This window comes from Papio anubis, chromosome 13 (assembly GCF_008728515.1).
Source record: "Papio anubis isolate 15944 chromosome 13, Panubis1.0, whole genome shotgun sequence".
In the NCBI taxonomy this organism is placed as follows: Eukaryota; Metazoa; Chordata; class Mammalia; order Primates; family Cercopithecidae; genus Papio; species Papio anubis.
Window position 1 is genome coordinate 98,687,153 of NC_044988.1, and position 21,003 is coordinate 98,708,155.

The 21,003-nt window shown below is 49.2% G+C and overlaps 1 protein-coding gene across 5 annotated transcripts in view; it reads left to right on the forward strand.

The window, feature by feature from the left end:
• Window positions 1–27: 27 nt before the first annotated feature.
• PTPA (protein phosphatase 2 phosphatase activator) overlaps window positions 28–21,003 on the forward strand; it is a 41,598-nt gene continuing 20,622 nt past the window's right edge. For 2 of the 5 annotated variants that reach the window (XM_009188053.1, XM_017949282.2), the window contains exons 1-5: window positions 28–177; window positions 617–776; window positions 12,272–12,369; window positions 14,610–14,696; window positions 20,761–20,886. In XM_009188053.1, coding sequence (XP_009186317.1) covers window positions 746–776; window positions 12,272–12,369; window positions 14,610–14,696; window positions 20,761–20,886 — 342 coding nt within the window. In that variant the 5' untranslated portion in view covers window positions 28–177; window positions 617–745. Of the gene's footprint in view, window positions 178–463; window positions 777–12,271; window positions 12,370–14,609; window positions 14,697–19,739; window positions 19,845–20,760; window positions 20,887–21,003 lie in introns of those variants that run through there. The other 3 variants (XM_009188054.1, XM_017949283.2, NM_001169081.1) reach the window with 2 other exon arrangements.

Here is a 21,003-nt window from a genome sequence, read left to right on the forward strand (position 1 = left end):
AGGCTGGCTGCGAGCTGGGGGCGGGGCCACGGCGGGTGCTGGGACAGAGGGGCGGGGCCGAGGGCGAGTCATTGGTTGGGAGGCCCGGCAAGGCGTTGAGACCTGTGGAGTAGGAAGGAGGAGGTCACCGTCCAGCTGTCTCTCCCCCGCCCCCGCGTGTCTTCTAAGCTGTCGGAGGTAGCGGTGTGCACCTCTCCAACTCCGTCTGGTGTTCTTGAGCGTAACTCTTAGAGTGGTAGGAAAACACAACCGTGTTGACCGGAGAATGTCCTCTCATATTCCTTGGATTAGGGTCACTACCACCCACAAAGATGACAGGTGGTACTCGGGGACAGGAGACTGCCCCGGAAAAACATGGCTGTGCACAACCCAAACTTGACGCCCCGCACAATCATGGCAGCCGCGGCGCCCGTCGTTCCGGCGGCCGTTAGCGGGCCTGGCGCTTGGCGGCCGTTGGCGCGCATGCGCCCCGCGCGCCCCGCACTGACATGGCCGTCGCCCGAGTCCGCGCGTCCGCCGCGCGCCGGCCGTTAATGGGCATGCTCCCTGAGCGCCCCGCACCGATATGGCGGCCGTCGTCCCTGGGGTGACTTTAACTCTCGGTTTTCGGTTATAGCCGGCCGGCGCTCACTTGTCTTCAGGAAGCTCGGAGCCTTTGGTGGAGCCGGGGAGAGGAAGGGTGGGTGCAAGCGTGAAAGGCGAGAGGGGACTGCAGGCATCCGGGCCGGCTCCTGGCCGGAGCAAGATGGCTGAGGGCGAGCGGCAGCCGCCACCAGGTAAGGCCGGCCGGGCCAGGCCGGGCCGGGGTCGGGTAGGGTGAGGGCGGCGCCAGGTGTGGGAGGCTCAGGAGGGCGAGAGTCAGGACACGGAGGAGCTGGAGGGGCAAAAGCTGAGGGGCCCCGAGGAGAAACTGAGTTGAATGGCCTTAGGGGAGAGGTGGGTGATGGGGCACCGCTGGGAGGGAAGCAGGGGCTGCAAAGGGGTGGTGATTGGGGCGCAACTCTGGGTTTTGTGGGAGTCTGGGCTGCCCGAATGCCGGGTGGGCAGCACCGTGGTCATAAGGGGGGCCTTTTGCCTCTTTGGGCAGCGCGTGCCTAAGTCAGCCGTGAACCTGGTGGGGAAGTTGCCAGGGAAGGGGGCGAAAGTGATTCCGGAGGCTGCCGTGTTTATTAGTCGCTGCTCAGGGGATGGGGTGGTGCTCAGTGGGCCGCGCCTGCCTCGCCCCCAGTTTCAGCTCACCCCTCATCCTCCTACTCTCTGGTTTCCGTGACTGAGAATTTATTGAGGGAAACTGCCCGTGGTGTCTAAACCCCTAATTTTAAAAGGCTGGTTGTGCAAGGGGGTTAGTCTCTCTCTGGCATCTCCTTCGGTAACTCTTATTTACACTGTAGCCTCTTTTTAGTTCATCCCAAATAACTGGGATGGAGGTGCTACGGAAGGATCTTCTTAGAGACCCCTTTCATGGAGAAGGAGGAGGCTGGACTGGCCATAGATAACTTTTACATTCCCGACAGAGAGGCAAATAGGTTGGCCCACCAAACACAGCTAATGTTTTGAAATCATTTGATATTCCTGCTATCCTGTCTCCAATTTTGTGGTCCCTGGGAAGATCTCAGGAGGGAGAAATGTTGAAAATCAAAAAAGGCATCCTCTCCATGCCCCACAAAAGAGATGAACAAAAAGCTGGGTTCTGTTTCTTAGGACATTCAAAACCAGACATTTTGTACAAAACCTCTGTGTGTGTGCCCTTAGAACAGGGGTGTCCAGTCTTTTGTCTTATCTAAGCCACATTGGAAGAAGAATTGTCTTGGGCCACACATAAAATACACTAACAGTAACTAACAAGAGCTGATGAGCTAAAAAAAAGTCACAAAAAGAAAAAAGTCTGATACTGGTTTTGTGGGTTTTTTCTTTTTTTTTTTTTGAGGCAGCGTCTCACTCTGTCCTCCAAGCTGGAGTGCAGTGGTGTGAACGCCTCCCGGGTTCAAGCGATTCTCCTGCCTCAGCCTCCTGAGTAGCTGGGACTACAAGCGTGCCACCATGCCCAGCTAATTTTTGTATTTTTATTAGAGACGGGATTTCACCATATTGGCCAGGCTGGTCTCGAACTCCTGACCTCGTGATCCACCTGCCTTGGCCTTCCAAAGTGCTGGGATTACAGGCATGAGCCACCGCGCCCAGCCGGTCTCGATCTCTTGACCTCGTGATCCGCCTGCCTTGGCCTTCCAAAGTGCTGGTGTTACAGGTGTGAACCACCACACCTGGCCTATGTTTTAAGAAAGTTTACAAATTTGTGGCCGGCTACATTCAAAGCTGCCCTGGGCTGCGGGTTGGACAAGCTTGCCTTGGAAGTTCTGGTAATGACTCTGGGCCGGCTGGCTCACACTTGTAATCCCAGCCCTTTGGGAGGCTGAGGCGGGCGGATCACTTGACGTCAGGAGTTTGAGACCAGCCATGACCAACATGGCAAAACCCCGTTGTCCGGAGCTGCGCGCCCCGGCCATAGCAAATAATAATTAATGATTAAACGCCCGAGCTCTATTCCTTTCCACCTTCTACCTCCTCCCTAGATTTGTTGTTTCTCTTGTATCAATACCCTCATAAAAGACGGCGCCTCTTCCTGTTTCTTTTCTTCACCTGTTTCGCCGCTTCTGCGAAAATTGTTACTTTGTAGCGGCAACCATCCTCCTCGGAAAATTACTTCTCAACTGATAGCGCAGGTGCAATATGACCTTTCGACTCAGAGAAACTCATTATCACTTGTCACGCCTCCGCGGCAGAGATCATCTCCGCCTACCTAAGTAACCCTTCCTCCAAGGTATACAAGGCACTGCATACTGCCACAACGAGACTTGATCAGAGCACTGTCTTGTCTCCATTTCGTGGTCTCTTGTCCCCCAAATTCCCACTCCCTCCTCCAGGGCCTGCTTCGACGATCCCGCGGGCCGGGATACCCCGTCTCTACTCAAAACACAAAAATTAGCCGGGTGTGGTGGCATATGCCTGTGATCCCAGCTACTTGGGAGGCTGAGGTAGGAGAATCACTTGAACCCAGGAGGCGGAGGTTGCAGTGAGCCGAGATTGCGCCACTGCACTCCGGCCACTGCACCCCAGCCTGGGTGACAGAGCAAGACTCCATCTCCCAAAAAAAAAGTTCTGGTAATGATATCAGGAGAGAGGAGATATAAGGCAACCACTGTTATCAGTGAGGTGAATGTGTCCCTTAGGATGAATGGGGGTGGAGAGTGGGAGGAGAGAGAACCTGTGTCCTGAAAGAGAGGAAGGCTCAGGGGGGTTATCCATGGCTGGAAAGAGCCAGGTCCCTGAACATGGTCCTTTTTTGAAATTTGAAACAACTTTTGGGAACAGCTGGAAAGAACTTCTTCTTTTTTGTTTTGTTTTTTTTTGACACAGAGTTTCGCTTTGTCACCTAGGCCGGGGTGCAGTGGTGCAATCTCAGCTCACAGCAACCTCCGCCTCCTGAGTTCATGCGATTCTCGTGCCTCAGCCTCCCGAGTTGCTGAGGCGTCCACCACCATGCTGGGCTAATTTTTTGTATTTTTAATAGAGATGAGATTTCGCCAAGTTGGCCAAGCTGGTCTTGAACTCCTGGCCTCAAGTGATCCGCTGCCTCGGCCACTCAGAGTGCTGGGATTACAGCCGTGAGCCACCGCGCCCGACCAAGAAAGTTCCTCTTAACTCAGTGTAATGATGAAAACTTTGGATTTTGGAGTCACACATATCTGGCTCTGCCTGGCAAGTCACAGCCTCTGTGAGCCTCAGTTACCTCTCTCTTTTTTAAAATTTCTTTTTTTTTTCTCCTAAGAAAAAAACCTGTTATTTCTTAAAATGAGACTACTATACTTTTTTCATAGAATTGTAGTATGTGTTCTATAAGAAGATGTGTGCAAAGCATGGGACATAGTGGGCAATCAGTAAATGCTGATTGCCCTTATCTTTTTCAAAGTTTCAAAGTTGTACAGGTTGAACATGTAGACCAGTTTCAAATGGCCGATGATAATGCTGTATATTATAGTCTTTGTTGGGGGGCTTAGAAAGGAACATTTCTAAAATTCTGAATGTTGATTTTATACTGTGAGGTTGTTGGGAATCCACTGTCCCTTGGAACTTTGTCAGAGACATAACCTGAGGCTGGAGAGACTGTGGGCGTGACCTCATTTATCATAGTCCTGCCTTTGAAGGCTTGTTTCTTTGATTTGGGATTGTGTGTTCTGGCAACTTCTGTGTGTTTCATCAGTAATTTGTTATAGTGCTTCCTGGTAAGGTAGCCTTTTCCCAAATATGGACTGGCCTGAAGGCTTTCTTCCTGTGAAATATACCTGTTAAATAATGTCAGGAGTGCTGTCCCCCCCACCCCCCCTTTTTTTTTTGAGGCAGAATCTAACTCTGTCACCCAGGCTGGAGTGCAGTAGTGTGATCTTGGCTCAGTGCAACCTCCGAGGAGGCTGTCCCTATGCAGAGAATGGTTATCTCACACGTACAAAAGGGCTGTATGTTCCCAAAGATTTTTTCCAAGTTGATTATTTGGAATGTGGGACTCATTTTCCCATAAAAGCAATGTGGTTGGGTTACTAGTCTGACCTACAAAGCTTTTTATTTGGCATCTTAGTTGAAGTGCCAATTTACTAATAGCAGGGGGCCTCAGTTTTGGGTTCTGGGAACAGAGCTTGCAGGACAGGTGGGAGGAGGAAGAGAGCTTCTGGTCTCTTTCTGGGGCCTTGGTTTGAGTTAGGCAGAGATTTGTCTTTCTCTAAATGCAGATTCTCTATCCTTCTCCTTAGGTCTCCAAGTCCCCTGGCACTTTTCTTTTCCTCAGGACCTCTCCAGACAGACTCTGTTTCTCCAAATGTTACATGTTCCAGAAACTTCTGAGGTCCCTGTCCCTTTTTCTCCATGTAGCTGATATCAGCTAGGTTTTAGGAGGAGGGCAGGGGGACAAATTTATACCATGTTGTGAGTGACTGATAGTCCTTTACCCTTCCACTTTAGGGAGAGTTTGCATTTTTTTTTTGAGACGGAGTTTCGCTCTTGTTTCCCAGGCTGGAGTGCAGTGGCGTGATCTTGGCTTACTGCAACCTCCGCCTCCCAGGTTCAAGTGATTCTCCTGCCTCAGCCTCCGGAGTAGCTGGGATTACAGGTGCCCACCACCACCGCCCGGCCAATTTTTTTGTATTTTTAGTAGAGACGGGCTTTCACCATGTTGGCCAGGCTTGGTCTCGATCTCCCGACCTCAGGTAATCCACCACCTCAGCCTCCCAAATGCTGGGATTACAGGCCTGAGCCACCGCACCTGGCTGAGAGTTTGCATTTTTAAAGGCAATATTTACTAATCTAACACTTCTGCAGTTGTAAATTCAGGTCCACAACTCTGTATCCAAAACCCTCAGGGCCAGGTGTGTTTTGAAATTCACAGTTTTTCATATTTCAGAAGACAGCATCCCCTAAGCAAACACAATTATTTCAGCAAAATGTATAAATACCCTCACTAAATCAGATACACAAAGCCTGTAAACGTCTTCTTATCAGTTTAGATTTTATACCTAATGACCTTATGGTAAACTTAGTTTTTAAAAAATTGGGTTTTCAGAGCTTTATGGATTTTGGAATGATGAATAAAGGATTGAGGGCTTGTATTTCTCAGTATCACAAAGTGAAGGGAGTCCTACAATGTGGTTGAAGAGATATTCGGCTAGCAAGGGCACTTCTAGTAAGCAGTTGGCTTTGGCGTTGTTTGCCTCTAGGTCAGCACATGAAACTTCTGGGTTTTCCTTTCATACATCAACTGGAAAATATAGAAACTCTTGCTTTTTTCTGATTACAAAAGTACTATGTGCTTTTTTTGCTGTTGCTGTTTATTTTTGAGATAGGGTCTCAATCTGACACCCAGGCTGGAGTGCAGTGACATGATCATGACTCACTGTAGCCTCAACCTTCCAGACTCAAGTCATCCTCACACTGTAGCCTCCCAAGTAGCTGGGACTACAGTCACACATGCTGCCATGCCAGGCTAATTTTATTTTATTTTATTTTTGAGATGGAGTTTTGCTCTGTCGCCCAGGCTGGAGTGCAGTGGCACAATCTCGGCTCACTGCAACCTCTACCTCCTAGGTTCAAGCAATTCTCCTGTCTCAGCCTCCTGAGTAGCTGGGATTACAGGCGCCTGCCACCATGCCTGGCTAATTTTTGTGTTTTTAGTAGAGATGGGGTTTCACCATGTTAGCCAGGCTGGTCTTGAACTCCTGGGCTCAAGTGATCCACCCGCCTTGGCCTCCCAAAGTATTGGGATTATAGGCATGAGCCACCGTGCCTGGCCTGTGCTTGTTTTTGAAAGTAATATGTAACTTAGAAGATGGAAGTCCTATATAAATCACGTCCCCTAGAAATGATCTTCAGTAACTTTGATGTTTAATCTGTTACATTTTTGCAACACATGTATAGACCCATGCATCACTTAACAGGGACACATTCTGATAAATGTGACATTAGGTGATTTCCTCGTTGTGGGAACATCATAGAGTGTACTTGCACAAACCTAGATGGTATGTATTTTAAAATTTATTAATATATATATTTTTTATAGGAAAAACCAAATGTCCAAGCACCATTACTAAGCATCAGTCTTTTTCCCTACTTGATCTGCAATGTTAACATCAAGTGCCATGTATCAGGTTTCTATATACACTCCGTTATAATCTATGGGACCATCATCATATATGCTGTCTGTTGTTGACTGACCGAAACATTGTTACACAGCATGTGATTATACTAATATATATATGTGTGATTTATGTTAGTGCGTACAGTTCCTGTTTTGTAAGAATGGGATTTGACTTATATATAATAGTGCAGTTTTCTTTCTTCACTTTTTTTTTTTTAAAATTTGGCTGTCTGGCCGGGCGCGGTGGCTCAAGCCTGTAATCCCAGCACTTTGGGAGGCCGAGACGGGTGGATCACGAGGTCAGGAGATCGAGACCATCCTGGTGAACACAGTGAAACCCCGTCTCTACTAAAAAACTACAAAAAACTAGCCGGGCGAGGTGGCGGGCGGCTATAGTCCCAGCTACTCGGGAGGCTGAGGCAGGAGAATGGCGTGAACCCGGGAGGCGGAGCTTGCAGTGAGCTGAGATCCGGCCACTGCACTCCAGCCTGGGCGACAGAGCAAGACTCCGTCTCAAAAAAAAAAAAAAAAAAAAAAAATTGGCTGTCTTTCCTATGTCAGCAATGTAGATTTCATTCTTTCTTTCTTTATTTTTTTGAGGCAGAGTCTCGTTTTGTTGCCCAGGCTGGAGTGCAATGCCACGATCTCTGCTCACTGCAACCTCCGCCTCCCGGGTTCAAGCGATTCTCCTGCCTCAGCTTCCTGAGTAGCTGAGATTACAGGTGTGTGCCACCATACCCGGCCAATTTTTTGTGTTTTTAGTAGACACAGGGTTTCACCACGTTGCCCAGGCTGATGTCGAACTCCTGAGCTTAGGCTATCGGCCTGCATCAGCCTCCCAAAGTGCTAGGATTACAGGCGTGAACCACTGTGCCCGCCACGTTCTTTATTTTTTATTATTATTATTTTTTGATACAGAGTCTCACTCTGTTGCCAGGGCTAGAGTGCAGTGCCACGATCATGGCTCACTGTGGCTTTGACCTCCTGGGCTCAGGCGATCCTCCTGCCCCAGCCTCCTGTGTAGCTAGGACCACAGGTGTGTGCCACCATGCCCAGCTGATTTTTTTTTTTTCGAGACAGTGTCTTGCTCTGTCCCTCAGGCTAGAGTGCAGTGGCACGATCTCGGCTCACTGCAGCCTGTGCCTGCTGGGTTCAAGTGATTCTTCTGCCTCAGCTTCGCGAGTAGCTGGGACTACAGGTGTGCGCTACCACGCCTGGCTAATTTTTTATATATTTTTAGTAGAGACAGGGTGTCACCGTGTTAGCCATTATGGTCTCGATCTCCTAACCTCATGATCCACCCACCTTGGCCTCCCAAAGTGCTAGGATTACAGGCATGAGCCGCCGCGCCTGGCCACGCCTGGCTAATTTTTGTTATTTTTAGTAGAGACAGGGTTTTGCCATGTTGACCAGTCTGGTCTTGAACTCCTGAACTCAGGTGATCTGCCTGCCTCTGCCTCCCAAAGTGCTAGGATTACGGACATGAGCCACCTTGCCCGGCTAATTTTTAAATTATTTGTAGAGATGGGGGTCTCCCTGTGTTGCCTGGGCTGGTCTTGAACTCCTGGGCTCAAGCGATCCTCCTGCCTGGGCCTCCCAAAGTGCTGGGATTAAAAATGTGAGCCACTGTGCCTGGTCTAGATTTTATTTTTTCTACAAGTTATGAAAATTTCCATTATGTGGGCAAATAATTATTTATGCATCATCTTATCAACTGATATTTGGGTTGTTTCTAATTTTTTTTCAAGGCTGGGTCTTGCTCTGTCACCCAGGCTGGAGTGCAGCTCACTTCAGCCTCAGCCTCCTGGGCTCAAGTGATCCTCACGCCTCAGCCCCTGAGTAGCTAGGACTACAGGTGTGCACTACCACACCTGGCTAATTTTTGTATTTTTTGTAGAGATGGGGTTTGGCCATGTGGTCCAGGCTGGTTTCAAACTCCTGGACTCAAGCAATCTGCCTGCCTCAGCCTCCCAAAGTTTTGGGATTATAGGCGTAAGGCACTGTGCCTGGCCTATATTTTATTCTTTTTATAAGCTATGAAAATTTTTATTATGTGGGCATATCTTTTTTTCTTTCTTTCTTTTTTTTGAGACTGAGTCTTGCTGTGTTTCCCAGGCTGGAGTGCAGTGGCGTGATCTCGGCTCACTGTAACCTCTGCCTCCCGGGTTCAAGCAGTTCTCCTGCCTCAGTCTCCCAAGTAGCTGGGATTACAGCATGTGCCACCACACCCGGCTAATTTTTTGTATTTTTAGTAGAGATGGAATTTCGCTATGTTGGCCAGGCTGGTCTTGAACTCCTGGCCTCAAATGATCCACCTGTCTCGGCTTCCCAAAGTGTTGGGATTACAGGCGTGAGCCACCACACCCGGCTTCTTCTTTTTTTTTTTTTTTTTTAAGACAGAGTCTCACTCTGTCACCCAGGCTAGAGTGCAGTGGAACAATCCAGCTCACTGCAACCTCTGCCTCCCCAGTTCAAGCGATTCTCCTGCCTCAGCCTCCCAAGTAGCTGGGATTACAGGTGTGTGCTATCATGCCGGGCTAATTTTTGTATGTTTTAGTAGAGATGGGGTTTTACCACGTTTGCCAGGCTGGTCTGGAACTCCTGACCTCAAATTATCCGCTCGCCTCAGCCTCCCAAAGTTCTGGGATTACAGGTGTGAGTCACCGTGCCTGACCTGGGCATATCATTATTTACCGATTGTCTTATCAACTGTTATTTGGGTTGTTTCTTTTTTTTTTTTTTCCGAGATGGAGTCTTGCTCTGTCAGTCAGAGCTGGAGTGCAATGGCATGGTCTCAGCTCACTGCAACCTCCACCTCCTGGGTTCAAGCAATTCTCTTGCCTCAGCCTTCTGAGTAGCTGGGATTACAGGTGTGTGCCACCACACTTGGCTAATTTTTGTATTTTTAGTAGAGATGGGGTTTCACTTTGTTGGCCAGGCTGGTCTTGAACTCTTGATCTCGTGAACTGCCTACCTTGGCCTCCCAAAGTGCTGGGATTACAGGTGTGAGCCACCACGCCCAGCCTATTTGGGTTGTTTCTAATCAAAAAAAATATTTTTTTTTTTTTGAGACAGAGTTTCACTCTTGTTGCCTAGGCTGGAGTGAGATGGCATGATCTTGGCTCACTCCAACCTCTGTCTCCCAGTTCAAGCAATTCTCCTTCCTCAGCCTCTCAAATAACTGGGATTACAGGCATGCGCCACCACACCTGACTAATTTTATATTTTTAGTAGAAATGGGGTTTCACTGTGTTGGTCAGGCTCGTCTCCAACTCCTGACCTCAGGTGTGATCCACCCACTTCAGCCTCCCAAAGTGCTGGGATTGTAGGCATGAGCCACCGTGCCCTACCTAAGAAGTTTTTTTTTTTTTAAAGTAGAGACGGGTCTTGCTATGTTGCCCAGGTTGGTGTCAAACTCCTGGACTCAAGTGATCCTTGCACCTGGAGCTCCCAAAGTGCTGAGATTACAGGTATGAGCCACTGTGCCCAGCCTTTTTTTTTTTTTTTTTTTTTTGATGCATCAAGCACCTTTATGTATACCTTTGTCTGTTTCCGTGAGCACATCTGAAAGATAGTTTCCTATAAGTAGACCTGTTGACTCATTGTGTATATGCAGTGTTTTACTTCAAAAGGTGGTGCTGAGTTGTCCCCTTAGCAGGTCCTACCAACTAACCTTCCCACCCACAGAGCAGGAGAATTCTTGTTTCCTCTTCCTGGAATCAATGTCAGATGTCTTTTTCTTTGTTTTGTTTTGTTTTTAGTGGGACAGAGTCTTGTTCTGTTGTCCAGGCTGGAGTGCAGTGGTGTGATCTCAGCTCACTGGAACCTCCACCTCCTGTACTCAGGTGATCTCCTGCTTCAACCTCCCAAGTGGCTGGGACTACAGGTGCACAACCACACCCAGCTAATTTTTTAACTTTTTTTTTGTAGAGATCGCATTTTGCCAGGTTGGCCAGGCTGGTCTTTTTTTTTTTTTTTTTTTTTTGAGACGGAGTCTCGCGCTGTGTCACCCAGACTGGAGTGCAGTGGCGCGATCTCGGCTCACTGCAAGCTCCGCCTCCCAGGTTCAGGCCATTCTCCTGCCTCAGCCTCCGAGTAGCTGGGACTACAGGCGCCCGCCACCACGCCCGGCTAGTTTTTTGTATTTTTAGTAGAGACGGGGTTTCACCATGTTAGCCAGGATGGTCTCGATCTCCTGACCTCGTGATCCGCCCGCCTCGGCCTCCCAAAGTGCTGGGATTACAGGTTTGAGCCACCGCGCCCGGCCAGGCTGGTCTTGTACTCCTGGCCTCAAGTGATCTGCCTGCTTTGGCCTCCCAAAGTGCTGGGATTAGGTTCTAGCCACCACGCTAGCCAGATATTTTTAATTTGCCAACCTTATCCAGGAAGAGAAGTCACATATAATTTATGTGTCCGTGCTTATTCAGGAAGTTGGCAATTTATTTGTTTATTGCAATTAGTGTTTTTTTTTTGTTTTTTTGTTTTGTTTTGAGAGGGAGTCTCGCTCTGTCGCCCAGGCTGAAGTGCAGTGTCGCAATCTCAGCTCACCGCAAGCTCCGCCTCCCGGGTTCACGCCATTCTCCTCCCTCAGCCTCCCTAGTAGCTGGGACCACAGGTGCTGGCCACCGTGCCTGGCTAATTTTTTTTGTATTTTTTTAGTAGAGACGGGGTTTTACCATGTTAGCCAGGATGGTCTTGATCTTCTGACCTCGTGATCGACCTGCCTTGGCCTCCCAAAGTGCTGGGATTACAGGCATGAGCCACCACGCCTGGCCTGTTTTTTTTCTTCTGTGAATTGCCTGTGTATGTCTGAAACATCAACTTGGTTTTATTTCTCTAAGCGTCCTGCTGTGGTGGGGAGAGGGAAGGGAGGGCATGGTTATTGAAGGGATTGTCAATATTGTCCTTCTCTTTCCTCCCCAGAGTGAGGAAGGGTAGGAGGCTGGTGAGTTTGGTTTAACAAGCCATTACTCTGTCCTGGAAGTATGTGCCTGGTTTGTGCGAGGGCTCAGGTCCTGGAGTCCTGGTTTAAAAGTGAGAGAGAGGCCAGACGTGGTGGCTCACACTTGTAATCCCAACACTTTGGGAGGCCAAGGCGGGCAGATCACCTGAGGTCAGGAGTTTGAGATCAGCCTGGCCAACATGGTGAAACTCCGTCTCTACTAAAAATGCAAAAATTAGCTGGGCATGGTGACACACGTCTGTAATCCCAGCTACTCAGGACGCTGAGGCAGGAGAATCGCTTGAACCCGGGAGGCAGAGGTTGCAGTGAGCGAAGATCACGCCACTGCACTCCAGCTTGGGCTACAGAGCAAGACTCTGTCTCAAAAAAAAAAAAAAGATAAATAAATAAAAAAAATTAGCTGGGTGTGGTGGTGCATGCCTATAATCCCAACTACTCAGGAGACTGAGGCAGGAGAATTGCTTGAACCCTGGAGGTGGAAGTTGCTGTGAGCCGAGATCATGTCACTGGACCCCAGCCTGGGCAACAAGAGCAAAACTCGGTCTCAAAAAAAAAAGGTGAGAAGGAGTGTGTGTATTATAGGGGAGGATTCTATTTACCTATTTGTTTTTTTCATTTTTTTTGTCAAGATTCTTCGGAGGAGGCCCCTCCAGCCACTCAGAACTTCATCATTCCAAAAAAGGAGATCCACACAGTTCCAGACATGGGCAAATGGAAGCGTTCTCAGGTACCTGTGGTGTCTGCACTTTAGGCTTGGAACTGCAGTGAGAAACTTGGGCTTTTCAAAGGCAGTGGTTTTCCTGGCATGACGGGTGGTGAGTTCCTGGCCCTTCTTGCTCTTGGAGCCTGAGTTTTCAGAAGCTAGGGAGAAAGGTGACGGGAGCTGGCTGTCCCATCCCTAGATCTTTATCAGGCTGGCGCCAGGGTAGCCCGGGAGAGTTCCGCTCCTGGTTCTCATAAGCCATTGCCCCTTGAGTGTTGCTGTATTGGCGGAACATGAGTGTTCGAAATGATGGAGCGAGTCACTTTGATTCTTGGCTGCAAGTAACAGCAAGTGTGGCAGCCAGTGCCTCAAAGGGAGAAGAGGCTATCTCATGGAAACTTTGGCCAGGCATATAGCTAAGCCTGCACATACCTAGGAGCTGGGACCCAGAGCACTGGGCACGGATTGACTTTCTCTGCTGCTCAACTGAAATGATGGGCAGAAGATAACTACTTGTACCTCCCAGGCTTCTGGTACAGGCTGTGGAAATACAGACTGAGCAAAAGAAAGCCAATTTCAATTTCTAAGGGAAGGCCTCTGGCCCAATTCTAGTCAGGCTCCTGCCCCCGGCCTGTGAGCTGAGCTGGAGGGTGTTGCGCGTACAGAAGGCTGGGCACAGGGGTCCTCGCGTGCTGGGCATATTTTCCAGGAGACCCACACCCTACGACTTCTTTGCCTTGTCCTCACTGGGGCTTGGGGCCATCTAAGCCTGTGTGGTTCCTTTTTCACAAGCCTGCCCTCTCAGTGTTTGGAAATGGTTATCATGTCTTTTCTGAGCCTTCACCAGGATCAACAGTCCCTTCAGCTTAGAGACTCAAAGGATATAGTTTCAGTCCTTTCATCATCTTGGTTGCTTTACCTCAGAGTTTCTCAATGTCAGCACTATGGACATTTGGGGGCAGATAATTCTTCATTGTAGCGGGCCGTCCTGTGCCATGTAGGACGTTTAGTAATATCTCTGGCTTCTACCCACTAGATATCAGCAGCATTCCTTTCCCCAGCTGTCACAACTAGCATTGTCTCCAGATCTTGTCAGATCTTCTCTGAGCCAGATTGCTCTAGTTGAGAACCTGCTTGCTTGTTTGAATCCAAATGTGACACTTCCTTTGCTGCTTCTCATCCATGCGTTCCAGCGTAGCTACAGTCAGGACAGGGGCTCAGACTTGCCCTGGCCTGGGAGAGTTGCTTTGTAGAGGCCTGGCCTGCTGGGGGTCATCCCATGGCTGGCAGGAAGATCTTGGTATAGGAATACTTCCTTCTAGATATCAGGGCTTGTCTCAGGGCTTACTGTGGACACCCCAGCTTGGATAAGGAGAAAGAAAGTGAGAGGAAAAAGGGATGAAGAAGAAGCAAAACCAAACAGGAGTCACTTGTTCCCAGCACCTGCCTCTCTAGGGGCCTGCACCTCAATGCTATTTTTTTTTTTTTTTTTTTTTGAGACAGGGTCTCACTCTGTCCCCCAGGCTGGAGTTCAGTGATGTGATCACAGCTCACTGCAGCCTCCACCTCTTGGGCTCAAGCAATCCTCCCACCTCAGCCATCTGAGTAGCTGGGACTACAGGCACCATGCCTGGCAAACTTTTTAATTTTTTGGAGAAATGGAGTCTCACTATGTTGCTCAGGCTGGTCTCAAGCTCCTGGGTTCAAGTGATCCTCCTGCCTCAGCCTCCCAAAGTGCTAGGATTACAGACTTGAGCCACAACACCTGACCCTCAGTGCTTTCTTATCCCTATGTTGGGTGTAACTGCAGCCCGGCAGGGAAGAGAGTGTCTGGTTGAAAGCTGGGGATGGTTGTGTGGGGAGACCTGTCTGTGGCAGGCATCTGCACTGCAACTAGACAGCCTGGCCTGCCTGTAAGTGGCTGATTGCTGGGGGCAAGACCCTTAGTTTCCTCATCTGTAAGACGGCAACAGCAACAGCAGTGTCTACCTTATAGGTCTATTGTGTCAAGAAACTGCTGGCAGCAATAGTGAGTACTTGTTCTGGCTGGAGATTAGCGTGTTGCTGTGGTCACTGTCTTGCCAGCTTTTCTGGAGGGTAGGGGTCGGGTATTTGGCATTATGTTTCTACTTCTCCTGCTGTGGGGTTGGGAGTCAGGCTCAAGAGAAGTAGAAAACTCAGAGCTCTTTGGTAACCTGGTGGAGCTTGGGGCAGGTGGTGGGGGGGTCTGCCACCCCTCTCCCATTCTCCTCTCTGTTTGGTAGGCATACGCTGACTACATCGGATTCATCCTTACCCTCAACGAAGGTGTGAAGGGGAAGAAACTGACCTTCGAGTACAAAGTCTCTGAGGTAGGCCCAGGAGGAGCTGCTGCAGCAGCCTTTCCAAAAATAGCTCCAGAGTCGCCGGGCGTGGTGGCTCACGCCTGTAATCCCACAACTTTGGGAGGCTGAGGCGGGCAGATCACGAGGTCAGGCGATCGAGACCATCCTGGCTAACACGGTGAAACCCCGTCTCTATTAAAAATACAAAAAAATTAACCGGGCCTGGTGGCGGGCGCCTGTAGTCCCAGCTACTCAAGAGGCTGAGGCAGGAGAATGGCCTGAACCCAGGAGGCGGAGCTTGTAGTGAGCCGAGATTGCGCCACTGCACTCCAGCCTGGGCGAAAGAGAGAGACTCCGTCTTAAAAAAAAAAAAATACAAAAAATTAGCCGGGCGTGGTGGCGGGCGCCTGTAGTCCCATCTACTCAGGAGGCTGAGGCAGGAGAATGGCGTGAACCCAGGAGGCGGAGCTTGCAGTAAGCTGAGTTTGCGCCACTGCACTCCAACCTGGGCAACAGAACGAGACTCTGTCTCAGAAAAAAAATAGCTTCAGAGTCTCGTGGGCTCAGTGCCCACCACCGGGCCAGGGCAGAAAATAAGATTGCCCAAATACATGTGCACTTCACATTTTCATGTCTATATTTCTAATTTTAAAAATCTGTGAATAGGTGGATATTTATAAAATTGAGATCAAGGTAAACATGCTGTTTTATAGTTAGTATTTTTTTTTTTTTTTGGACACGTAGTTTCAGTCTTGTTGCCCAGGCTGGAGTGCAGTGGTACGATGTTGGCTCACCAAAACCTCTGCCTCCTGGGTTCAAGCGATTCTCCTGCCTCAGCCTCCTGAGTAGCTGGGATTACAGGCGTGTGCCACCACGCCTGGCTAATTTTGAATTTTTAGTAGAGATGGGGTTTCTCCATGTTGGTCAGACTGGTCTCAAACTCCTGACCTCAGGTGATCTGCCTGCCTCAGCCTCCCAAAGTGCTGGGATTATAGGCATGAGCCACTGCACCTGGCCTGCTGTTTTTATATAACTTTTGAAATTAAAACAGATTACAAAATAGTAAATGTGCTCACTGGAGAGATTAGTAATAGACATGTGTTAGACATTCACAGCAGAGCTGATCTCTCCCTGTGTTTCTCATACCCAGCTTCCAGGGCAGCCCCTACTGACAGTGGACACCCAGGAAAGCAAGAGCTCCTCTTCTCCTGCAGTGAGCTGTGCCCTCATTTATTTGTTATATTTTATTTTATTTTATTTTTAAATATAGAGACAGGGTCTCACCATGTTGCCCAGGCTGGTCTCGAACTCCTGAGCTCAAGCAATCCTCCTGCTGTGGTCTCCCAAAGTGCTGGGGTGACAGATGTGAGCCATCAAACTTGGCCCCTCATTTATTTAAACAGACTTTTAGATTATCCAGGTAAACATTGCTCCTCGCATATCGTTGCATCCCTGCACATAGATCTGTGGGCCTTGTTTCCGAAGGATTCATTCTTAGACGCGGACATGTGGAGTCAAAGGGCACATGCATTTTTTTGCATTTGGGTTCACACTGCCTGGTGGGTGCTTTCTGGACGTTGTTTCAGAGATGGTTTTGTTTGTGTAGCGAGGGCAAGAGCTGAGGGGAGGCAGATACTGATTGGAAGGTGTGGCCTTACTGGCTCTTTGCTTTTTCTGGATGCTGTCTCCCAGGGCTAGGACCTAGGCCTCCAGGAGCCTCTTGGGTTCATGTCCCAGTTGGCCCAGAGCCACCTTGAGTCTCTTACCTCAGTCACCAGGGACTGAAAGTCCTCAGTACTTTGGCCTACCCAGCTCTGTAGCCACAGCCTTGGGCCTGTTGGGTAAGGTGTGGCCCTGCCCTGGCCCAGTTTCTCCACCTGCCCCAAGATCAACATTGTGTGCTTCACCCTTATACCCAGCCCCTGGCAGAGCTGCGTACTGCTGGGCCTGTCTGGCTGTAGGGTGACCTAGGTCCTGTTCTGTTCATTTCAGGAGAACCAGGCCTGTGCTTCTGGTAGGCAGCCTTCCCGTGGGAGCCAGGCCCATTAGTGGCTTTTTGGGTTCCTTTTGGGCTCACTCAGTGCTCTGGAACTGAGGGTCTGGGTGCAGGATGGCTGGGGAAAGGGGGGGTTCCTCCTGGAGCCTGTGGTAAGGGATGCTCAGCTGTACTCAGTGGGCCAGGAATGTCGTGGAGGAAGGCTAATTAAAGGGGAAGTTTGTAATTACCCCAGCAAATCCTTAACTGCCAAGTCCTGTAATTGCCCGTGATTTTGATGGTAGCCATCCACAACAAGCAGGTATTGTCTTTTTTTTTTTTTTTTTTTTTTTTTTTTTTTTTTTTTTGAGTTTTTTCTTGTCGCCCAGGCTGGAATGCAATGGCATGATCTTGGCTCACTGCAGCCTCCACCTCCCAGGCTCAGGCGATTCTCCTGCTTCAGCCTCCTGAGTAGCTGGGATTACAGGTGCCCGCCACCACACTCGGCTAATTTTTGTATTTTTAGTAGAGATGGGGTTTCACCATGTTGGCCAGGCTGGTCTCAAACTCCCTACCTACCTGTGATTCACCTGCCTTTGCTTCCCAAAGTGCTGGGATTACAGACGAGCTGCTGCGCCTGGCCCAGGTATTATCTTAGCTCAAGGACTGTGCTTTGGCAGGATTGCAATGTGGTTACACGCTTGGGTTCTGGAGTCAGGCTGGCTAGTTTCATCACTTGTGAACCAATAGCTTTGTCATTTTTGACCCCAACTCTGTTTCCTCATCTGTAGAGTGGTAAGAGTCAGCAGACTACTCATGGCCCCTTGGGGAAGATTCACTGAGATCCCATGAGTAGGGGTTGTCTTTTGCATAGTGCCTAACACATACTAAATAAATACTTGGATTGTTATTAGCTATTGTTACTATTAGGCATTAGTGAGTTCTAATTTTCAATAGTGTTGTTGCATAGAAAGCTAGCTCTTGGCTGGGCGTGGTGGCTCATGCCTGTCATCCCAGCCCCTTGGGAGGCCGAGGCAGGTGAATCACGAGGTCAGGAGTTCAAGACCAGCCTGGCCAACATGGTGGAACCCTGTCTCTACTAAAGATACAAAAAATTAGCTGGGCTTGGTGGCGGGCACCTGTAATCCCAGCTACTTGGGAGGCTGAGGCAGGAGAATCCCTTGAAACCCAGGAGGCGAAGGTTGCAGTGATCCAAGATGGTGCCACTGCACTCCAGCCCAGGCGACAGTGTGAGACTCCGAGACTGTCTCAAAAAGAAAAAAAAAGGTAGCTTTTATTTTTTATTATTTATTTATTTTTGTTTTTATTTTTGAGATGGAGTCTTGTTCCAACCCAGGCTGGAGTGCAATGGTGCGATCTTGGCTCACCACAACCTCCGCCTCCTGGGTTCAAATGATTATCCTGCCTCAGCCTCCTCACTAGCTGGAATTACAGGCATGTGCCACTATGTCCGACTAATTTTGTATTTTTAGTAGAGATGGGATTTCTCCATGTTGATCAGGCTGGTCTCGAACTCCCGACCTCAGGTGATCTGCCTGTCTTGGCCTCCCAAAGTGCTGGGATTACAGACGTGAGCCACCGCGCCTGGCCAGCTAGCTCTTATTTTAAATGATGCCTGTCCTCCTCTTATGGGGGTTAACATTTTTGATTTTTGCAAAATAAATGTGATAGGAGGTTTATTTTTGTTGTTGTTGTTCTGTTTGCCTTTTTAAAACCTACAAGGGGGCAAAATTCAAAAATGGACAGTACAATTTTAGGGAAGATTTTACTGGTCCCTGAAATCCAAAAAGGAAGCACTGGCCTAGGGAGAATGGGAGAGCTGGAGTTGTTCTTTGTGCCTCAAAGGGGTTTCAGCCCCAGTTCCCTTTCTTCCAGCCCTTCTCTCCCAACACAACAAACAATAGAGGCAGCCCCTACATTCAAAAAGCCCTCTCCTGAAGAGGAGCTGGGAGCCTTTGAATTATTCATTGGCCCAGCTGAGCTAGCAGCTGGGGCCTGGCTCCTGTGACCTCTGCCATCTCTGTCCCCTTCAGTGCCTTGCCTAAGACTGAGATCCCTGGGGCATCTGGGGCTGACTGGTGCTTCCTGGGGCCAAGATAACTGTGCCATCCATTGTAAGCCCCCATTGCTGCGTGGGTTAGGTCTGGCCTGTGCTTATCAGCCATTCCTGGTTCTTCACAAAGCCAGGCTCTGCCAGCGCTCTCACATTTCAGCAAGGCAGCTTTATGCCATCCTGGCCCTCTGCTTTAGCCAGGTGTAAAGGGAAATTTCTCCTCTTACAGGCTACTTTTCCTGTCCTTCCATGCCCCAAGCCTAGATAAAGGGGAAATGAGAGAGAGCAGCATTCAGGGCAGGTTTCACATATGCAGCTGGGGGCATGGCCAGCCTGAGTTTCATTAGCTTAAGCCTGCCTCTCCCCAAGTACATGCATAGCTCTTGGCTGAGTCTTTGCACCTGGCAGGCTTAGTCTGCCTTGTCCTCCCAGGCGTAACTTCTCACGTGGGCATCACCCTGCTAGTTCCTACCCAGTGCCAGGATTTCCTGTAAGTTTCTTCTTATACCATTTGTTTCCATAGACACAGGCAAGATCCACTTCCTGGCAGGGACTCTTCCCAGGACTGACTGGCTGCAGATAGCCTCTGCCTTGTATTTTCCACCAGCCCTGATGCTGGCCTTTTTCTACAAGCCAGCCTGGAAGGAGCACCTTCTAACTGACCTTTGGGTTGGGCAGACAGCCACCTGATTTCTTCATTGAGTAACATTTTATGTGCCAATGCTGCCCACACCTCTGACTCCGATTCAACTTCTTGGTCCCTGTCTTCTGTGGGAAAGGCGTAAGGGGATGGGCTCTCAAACTCTGCCACCCTGCAAAGCATTGCACATGATGGCATTTCCACAAAGATATGAGTTGCAAACTGATTTACTGTAGCATTATGTATGAAATAGGTAGTGAAACAGGTGGAAATAACCAAACATTTAACAGTGAGGAATTAGTTAAATTAATTATAACGCAGTGGCACGATGAAATGTTATTCACTTAGTAAAGGTTGTCATAAGATAATGTTTATATGTAGATGTGGAATGAGGTTCATGAGGAAAAGGAGCAGGCTGCAAAGCAGAATGTGTCCTGTGATGAATGTATTCCGTTACCCCGTGCCGGGCACTATGCACCTCAGGAGGTATTTATCATCAGCCCCATTCTTTAGACGAAGAAACTGAGAGGCTCAGAGTTAGTCACTTGCTCAAAGTCTCACAGCAACTAAATGGTGTTTTAGCTGTGGTTTGAATCCAGACCCACCATGCTAAACAATATAAAACACTATAAGAAGATAACACAGAAGGGTATGTTAAAATGTTTAGTGTAGGCCGGGCATGGTGGCTCACGCCTATAATCCCAGAACTTTGGGAGGCTGATGCAGGTGGATCACTTGAGGTCAGGAGTTTGAGACCAGCCTGACCAACATGGAGAAACCCTGTCTCTACTAGAAATACAAAAATTAGCTGGGCGTGGTGGCGTGTGCCTGTAATCCGAGCTACTTGGGAGGCTGAGGCAGGAGAATTGCTTGAACCTGGGAGGCAGGGGTTGCAGTGAGCCGAGATTGCGCCACTGCACTCCAGCCTGGGCAACAAGAGCGAAACTCCGTCTCAAAAAAAAAAAAGTTTAGTGTATTTCTGGGTGGCAGGATTACTGGTCATTTTCATTTTCTTCTGTTTATATTTCTATTTTTTATGATGAGTAGGTATTGCATACTGAACAAAAGGCTTCCATAAAGTCTTTTTAAAAAGATGTCAGGGCTGGAGTTTGCTTATCTATAGTGGCAGCCCATGGGTAGGCTGCCTACAGAAACCAGGTGCTAAAGCCACCCCGTCCCTGTCCCATCAGCCTAGTGTGCTTCCCTCTCTGGAAATCCCATCGTGCTCCCCTGACCCTCCTTCATATTCAGGACAGTGGGGAAGAAAGAGGGATGGGGGAGGGTGGCCAGCAGGGGCCATGCCAAGGGGTCGGTCATTGTCTGGCAGCAGTGGACTTCCCTCTGTGGCTAAGCGGGAGCCACTTGTCACTGTAGCTTGGACCCCTCTATTTTGCCTCCACAGGCCATTGAGAAACTAGTTGCTCTTCTCAACACGCTGGACAGGTGGATTGATGAGACTCCTCCAGTGGACCAGCCCTCTCGGTTTGGGAATAAGGCATACAGGACCTGGTATGCCAAACTTGATGAGGTGAGGCTGCCACAGGACAGGCCAGGGACTGGGCTGGCAGTGAGGGTGGTGGCACCAGTTGGGAAAGGGCCTGCATTGTATAGCGCTTCTAGGCATATACAAATCTCAGACAGTTTG